Genomic DNA, 7662 nt, shown 5'->3' with positions numbered 1-7662 from the left:
CATCTTTAAGAGTCTTTTGTAGGGCTGGTTTGGTGAAGATATATTGTTTCAATTTTTCTTTGCTATGGAACATTTTTATTTGACCTTCAGTTATGAAGGAGAGTTTAGATGGTACAGTATTCTTGCTTGATAGTTGTTTGTCTTTAGAGTATTGCATATATCATTCCAGGCTCTTCTTGCTTTGATTGTCTCTGCTGAGAAATCTGAGGTGATTCTAATTAGTTTCCCTTTATAGGTGATTGATCTTTTCTCCTTGACAGCTTTAAGGATCTTTTCCTTGGTCTGAATTGATCCTGTGTGGATTATAATGTGATGGTGGGATGTCCTGATCTGGTCTGGTCTATTTGGAGTTCTAAAAGCTTCTTGTATCCGAATAGGCCTATCTTTTTGCATGTTTGGGAAATTTCTTTGCTAGAGTCCTGTTAAACAAATTTTCTAGACCATTAACTTCTGTCTCTAGGTGCTCCTCTACACCCAATATCCTCAGATTAGGCCTTCTGATGGTGTCTTCAAAGTGTTGAATAGATCTGTCATATTTCTTGGATTTGTCTTGGATGGTTGTATGTTCTTTCTCTATAATATCTAGGCTGACTTCAATCCCCGAGATTCGATCTTCTGCATGGTCTAACCTACTATCAAGACTTTCTACTTTGTTTTTTATTTCTTTTCCCTTTAGTTGGTTGGCTTTGATGGCTTCAAATTCTTTGTTGGAGCTTTGTTTTAGATCTTGTATGAACTTCTTTACTTCCTTAATTTGGTGTTCAGTGTTTATTCTCAAATCACTTAGTTGATTGGTTATGGTTTCCTTGGACTCCCATTCCTTCTGTTGGGTTCCATTCAGCATTCCCTTTGTGGTCTCCCTGACTTCTTTCAGCTGTCTGTTTATGGATTCCATGAATTCCTTTAGTGATCTTTGTGTATTCTCATCGCGCTCTCACAATTCCTGTATTGCTCTTTGATTAGTTTCCTCACGTTCATGCAATTCCTGTAGATCTCTTTGACTGTTCTCAGCCTGCTCACACCATTCCTGACTTTCTCTTTGTTTATTCTCAGCCAGCTCCTGCAATTCCTTTCTATCTCTTTGACTGATCTCAGCCTGCTCACGCCATTCCTTTATTTCTCTTTGAGTGTTCTCAAGCTGCTCACGCAATTCCTGTATCAATCTTTGAGTAGCTTCCTCATGCTCATGATATTCCTGTATTGACCTTTGGTTTGCCTCCTCTCTCTGCCTATCATGCTCATACAGAGTCCTTTGCAGGTTTACAACCTTTTCATTTATCATGTTTACCAGTAGTGTTTGTAGAGCTTTTTGGGAACTCTCCTCTGGATTATTCATTATCTATTCTGTCCCCTGATTATCATGAGTGGGAGTTGAGATACCAGGACTTGCCATTTTTCTTGTGTTTTTCTGGCTTGCTCTGCCCATTTGGGATGAAAATAACACGTTTTGTGCTAGAACATTATCTTAAGGCAAGCATCAACCAAAGTCTGTAGTTGCACAGTCAAAAGTCTGCAGATACAATCTAGTTCAACAGATATATCTATTCAACATCAAACAACAATGTATTAATGGGCTACGAACAGCAAAAAAGAATTTGGCAAACCAGAAATTATTAGGTTTAGGGAGAGATGTGAGTAAAAATAGGAATAGAAGGATGTGGAAAGGCAGAGGGAAAGTTAACTTAACTAAGTCTTAATCTCAAAGTGGGAAATAGGTTGGATAGAATGATAGCAGAGAGAGAGAGAAAAGAAGAAGAAAGAGAAAGAAAAAAGAGACAAGAACAAATAGAAAAACAAAAATTAAAAAGTGAAACACTTAAAAATTATGCAAATTTAAAAACATAATATTCAGAGAAGAACATGGATAGGATAAGAGAAGGGGAGGGATAGAAAGGAGACGTGAAAAACTTAAAAATAAAAATGCTTAAAATATTATATGGGTATAAAGAGGTAGTACTGCTATTAAGGAATTTAAGTCTAAGAGGTTTTGAATTGAGTAATAAGTTTCTGGATTAAGTGTGTACACAATGGGGGATAAGGTCTAATAATGGACTATGGGTATATCTGAGGATGAGTAGAATAGCAATTAAGTCACACAAAGAAGAATGAAAGAGAAGAAAAAGTGAAAAGAATGAGAAGGAAAGAAAAAAAAGGATCAAAAGGTCAGTAGAGCTAAACAAAAAAAATTTTAAAAAGAAAAAAGAAAGCACACACAAATATAACCCTAAAATAAAAATTATAAGAGGAAGAAAATAAAAGTTAATAGAAAACAAATTTTTTTAAAAAGTTAAAAATTAAAAAAAAGTTTTAGAGGGGCTGGGAAGGTGGCTCAGTGGTAGAGCGCTTGCTTTGCATGCATGAGGCCCTGGGTTCGATTCCTCAGCACCACATAAGCAAAAAGAAAAAAGCCGGAAGTGGTGCTGTGGCTCTACTGGTAGAGTGCTAGCCTTGAGCTGAAGAGCTGAGGGACAGCGCCCAGGCCCAGAGTTCAGGCCCCACGACAGGACCACCCCCACCCCCCCAAAAAATGTTTTAGAAATTTTTTTTTATAAAGGTACAAAAAAAAGAGTTCTTTGATTTGGGGGGGGGGGAGGATGGGAAGATCCTGTATCTCCCTTGTGTCTATAACCAGTCTCTTGCTGGAGTCTCTGGTCTGCTTGTGGTGTTTGATTTTCCTGTGGCTTGGTTGGTTTCTTAAGTCAGTTTGTTTGAGCAGGCAGAAAAATGCTCTGCTTTACCCAGGATTTTGTGATCCTCCTCCCAGGCTAGTTCACTGGGAGGCAGATCTGCTTTGAGTATCACAAAAGAGGGAGATGGCTGCTTCCTCTAGTTTGGAGATGCTGTGATGAGGCTAGGTTCTCGGTAGGGTTGAGGCCTTTCAGCAATCAGTAGCTTTTCCCTGAGGGGCTAGCTTCTGAGACACTCACAGAGCCCAGCCTGGAGCCATTCCCAGGGTTTATGTTTACTGAATTTCAATTGATTGTCAAGGCTGCTGTAGGGAGGGGCCAGCCTCTGGCTCTGTTTACCCAGTGAAGGAAGCCACTCCTGGGGCTAGTGGCCCTGTCTGGGTGACTTTTCCCTGGGTGGAGCTGAGCCTGGCAGGTCAGGTTAGGTTCCTGTGACCTGCTAAATGGCTCTTTTGTTTTCTTCCAAGGCCTGAGTTGGAGCTAGCTGCTCAGCCAGGCCTTTGTCAGAATCAAAGATGGAGAACTCCGGTAGTGGGTGGGGGGTGGCCTTCCCTCTTCTGCTCCCTGAGAAGGAGTGAGGATGTCAGGCTTCTACTCATGCTGGAGTCTTGGTTCCTGGGTCATCTCTGGTCTGTGAACTGCAGGATGAAATGTCTGCTCCTTGTCAGTTCTTGCTGGTGTTGAGTAGAATCCACTTGCCAGCCACGTCTGATGAGTTTGTCCTGGACTCTCTGTGTTGTAGGTATGGCAGCTACAGCCTCCACCACCGCGGCTGCTGGCAAGTGCTCAGATCTGTCTCCTGGATTTTCCCTCTCTGGCCTAACTCTCTGTACTGTGATGGCACACTTGGTGTGATTCTCTGGCTTAGGACCGTTCACTGGAGCAGTAAAACTGCTTTCTTTTCGAGAACTTGTTTAGTCTCCAGCTTCTCCTCCGCCATCTTCCTGGAACTCCTCTCCCTGTTTCTTTCTCTCTAACTAATGGTGGTAGAGGATGTTGAATGTAAGCCTTATTCTCAATGCATCTTTCACTCACCTCTGGCACCATTTGAGTCACATCTTTAGTCAGGCATTTTGCTGGAGGCATTAATAGTAGCTAGTCTCCCAGACTTGTCTGTGGGGACTAGGTTTGAACTTCAATACTTAGATCTCAGCCTCTTGAGAATCTAGAGTTACATGCATGAGCCATGGATGCCTCCAAGCACATATGTCTATGTACTTGTCTTAATCAAGCTGAATGTAAATGTACAGTAACATTACTGCCATGTTTTTATGGATGAATAAAGCATACCAGACTATCTTAGCCCATCTTCCATCTCTCCCTAGCCCTGAAGACACATGCAGCTGTGTGTAGAGATCCTCCTGGTCGTTCCTGAAAACCCTCTCAGCCCAAGACCATGAGCAACCACACAGCAGTAACAGAGTTCATCCTGCAGGGATTCTCAGAGCATCCCGAATACCACATCTTCTTGTTCTGCTGTTTCCTGTCCCTCTACTGTGTGGCCCTCACAGGCAATGTCCTCATCATCATGGCCATCAGCTTCAACCCTGGCCTCCACACTCCCATGTACTTCTTCCTGTTCAATTTGGCCACGATGGACATCATCTGCACCTCAGCCATCATGCCCAAGACATTGGAAGGGCTGATGATAGAGAAGAGCTCCATCTCCTTTGGAGGCTGCATGGCCCAGCTTTATTTTCTTACATGGGCTTTATCTTCAGAGCTGCTGCTGCTCACGGTCATGGCCTATGACCGCTATGCAGCCATCTGCCACCCCCTGCATTACAGCACCATGATGAGCAAGGCCTTCTGTAGTGTGCTTGCTACAGGAGTGTGGGTGATCTGTGCCTTTAACTCAGCCATCAACACAGGACTAACAGTGCGATTGAACTTCTGTGGTCCCAATGTCATTACCCATTTCTTCTGTGAAATCCCTCCTCTGCTCCGTCTCTCCTGTAGCTCCACTTATGTGAACAATGTCATGACCACACTGGCCGATGCTTTCTATGGTGGGTTTGACTTCCTGATGATCATTGTGTCCTATGGCTTCATCATCTCCAGCATCCTGAAGATGCGATCTTCAGAGGGGAAGCAGAAAGCCTTCTCCACCTGTTCCTCCCATCTCATTGTGGTGTGCATGTATTGCACAGCAGTGTTCTATGCCTACATAAGTCCCATGTCCGGCTACAGTGCAGCAAAAAGCAAGTTAGTTGGAGTGCTGTACTCCATGGTGAGTCCCACCCTCAACCCCCTCATCTACACTTTGAGGAACAAGGAGGTCAAAGCAGCCCTCAGGAAGGTTTTTCTCTTCTTCAGAAATTAATCTGACTTGTGATGGATGTGGATGTTGAAAGGGGTGACATTGATCAGGATGCACTGTATATATAAACTTCGTTATTGAATGGAAATTCCTACTTAATGATAATAAAATATTAACAAAACAAATTAGCACATCTTTTCAGAATGTCTTCTTCTTGGAAGCTCCATTTTTTGTGGGGATTGGCTTTCCTGGGTAATGAGATGAAGTTTTCTGTGCTGAAATTAAATAAGCCTGCTTCTTCCATCTCAGCAGAATGTCTGCCTGGGAAGATAGATGTTGCTGTCAGACTCCAGGCCTCTGAGACAGAGTATCTGATGTTCTGAAGCTGACAAAGAACTTTGGTGGCAGGGAAGTAAGATTGTGTGTGTGTGTGTTTTGGAAGGTGAAAATGGGATTGACTAAGTTTTTAATGCTAATGTCTATATAAAAATTCTGTTCCTTCTTTTGTTATGGAAAGCAATCTAAATGCACTTCTGCAAATCACATATATAAGTTACATGCATGGATTGTAAAGCATTTTGGCAGGAAGTGTGGACTTTATAATATTTGGAAGACTGTCACAGTAACAGATGGATTTCAGACCTTGGGGCCTTTGGCTCAGGCCTGAAATCCTAGGAACTTAGGAGACTGATATCTGAGGAGGGAACACAGAATCTGAAGCCTGCCTAGGTAGGTAAAACCCTTGAGATCTTTCCTTCCAATGTACCACCAAAAAACCAGAAGTGCAGCCTTGTCTTAAGTGGTGGAGCTCTAGCCTTAAACAAAAAAGTTCAGGGCCAGTGCCCCAACCTTGAGTTCAATCCCTAGGATCTTTATGTACACATACACACACACACATGTACACACAGACACACAGACACACAGACACACACAGAATAGCTTTTGGGTGACCCCAATTACATGGGAAAATTCTACCCTTTGTATCTTATTTTATTCACCATCTCTAGAGGCTATTAACTGCAAAATCAATTGCAGTTTGTTATGCATGTTGTTTCTTGTCATTTTCTCTATTCTCACCAACACTGAAGGTGAAATATGTTTTTGGGATTTTTCCTTGACTTGACGGTGCAGATTCCAACACAGATGCTCTGGTGTATGGTCAAGGAACCTAAAAATGTCTAAGATTTCTCATGCACTGACTTTGCTGTCAGCAGTGAGGATCCGGTCTGCCTTATTGTCTGAGACTGGGGCACATGGATGTGATTGAGTGTGATCAGATTGTACTGAGGAGGCAATGTTCCTGAACAAAAGCTGGTACACAAATCACCTGTAATAGAGACTTGTCTTGAGCATGTGTTCTGTGCCGTTAGAAAAAAGTACTGGCGTTAAACGAAGTTAAATTAAACAAATAGAGTATTAATTAGACCAAGGGAGAATGAAACCTAACTTGGACAAATAAGTCCCAGGTAACCTGAGAAACATAAGCACAGACCCTAGAAATGGAACAAACTATAGCCTGGCATTTACTGAAATTTGCAGAGTAAGAATAGCACTAAACTTGAAAAGCATATTCTTCCTGTAGCAAAAAAAAAAAAACTCTAGGCTAGTTATTAAAAGGAAAAGTCCAGAGATTAAGGCCTTGGAAAATTAGTGGGTTAAACATTGGGTTACTGGAATTCAGTAAATAACACTGAAACTCAGAAAGAGCCAGGAGACCTGGAAGGTGGTTTGATTTTGAATGTGGTAAGTAAGAAGTTTGGAATATATTCTGGTCAATATCAGTTAAACCCCTAAACCAGGAACTGAACAAAGGGCAAATCTGGGATATGAACTTTGTCTTTATGCTTTATTGCCTTGGTTACTGGAATTGTAATCTCCATTTGTCATCACCGACTGCTGGCTCTGCTTCTGTAACTTGCTTCCTTGCCAATTGCAAAACTACCACTGGCCAGCTGCGAGTGGCTCCTTGCTGTTTTCTCCTATAGAAGTGTACCCCATTTTGGGCTTAGGGTTGTTCTTCACTGTCCCAGTAGTGGGGAGCAGTTGCCACATGGTTAATAAAGATTCTTAGCCCGATAGACTGAGTACTGGTGACTCCTTTCACCGATCGTGGGTTCCAGTCCCACTGGCCCTAGGATATTGGGATACTTCATTGGAGCTGGGCTCTACCATGTGGCCCCAGTCTGAGGGTGAGGTGGAGGTGGCCCAGGGACTAGCCTACAGCCATTATCCAGCAGACAATGGGACACTTGCATCCCTAAACCTTACTACCATGACTTGACAGCAGTGGAGCCTAGGACCCACCTTGCCGTGCCAGGCAATGCCCCCCACGAGGCCATCAAAGGCATGGCATCCTTGGGTGGTGGTGTTGTAAGGTGAATCCAGTTTCTGAGATACAGAGAAGCCACATTTTGAAAGATTGAATTGGGAGTCTTTATTAGAAAGCAAGTATCTGCAAGTGAACTATTGTCACAAAGACCTACGACTCCTCAAATACAATTAACACTGTTGGAAAACTGAGTCCTGAGAGCAGGAGAGGAAAGAAAGAGAGAAAAACAATATCAACAACCCAGATCAATACTATCTGAAGGCTTAAGTGGGATGCCATTTTGACCAAGACAGAGCCAGGAGACCAGACACAGCACATGACACCTGGCATAATGGCATATGTGCTAGTCTGACCCTCAAATCCAGTCCAGTTTGGAGCCAGGTCAC

General features: G+C 42.8%; 1 protein-coding gene across 2 annotated transcripts; it reads left to right on the top strand.

Moving 5' to 3' along the window:
• The first annotated feature begins 1180 nt into the window (after positions 1-1180).
• On the top strand, positions 1181-5010 carry LOC106001032 (olfactory receptor 13A1-like). 2 transcript variants are annotated; one of them, XM_013036202.1, is made up of 2 exons: positions 1181-1197; positions 4089-5010. In XM_013036202.1, the coding sequence occupies exons 1-2, from the start codon at positions 1181-1183 to the stop codon at positions 5008-5010; spliced, it is 939 nt and encodes a 312-aa protein (XP_012891656.1). The 2 variants fall into 2 exon arrangements, with proteins under 2 accessions (XP_012891656.1, XP_012891657.1); XM_013036203.1 differs by lacking the exon at positions 1181-1197 and having other exon boundaries at positions 4084-5010.
• The last annotated feature ends 2652 nt before the right edge of the window (positions 5011-7662 follow it).

The sequence above is a fragment of the Dipodomys ordii genome, unplaced genomic scaffold, assembly GCF_000151885.1.
Source record: "Dipodomys ordii isolate 6190 unplaced genomic scaffold, Dord_2.0 Scaffold259, whole genome shotgun sequence".
Taxonomy (NCBI): Eukaryota; Metazoa; Chordata; class Mammalia; order Rodentia; family Heteromyidae; genus Dipodomys; species Dipodomys ordii.
The sequence above is the reverse complement of the archived record's forward strand: the minus strand, read 5'-3'. Positions and strand labels throughout refer to the sequence as shown.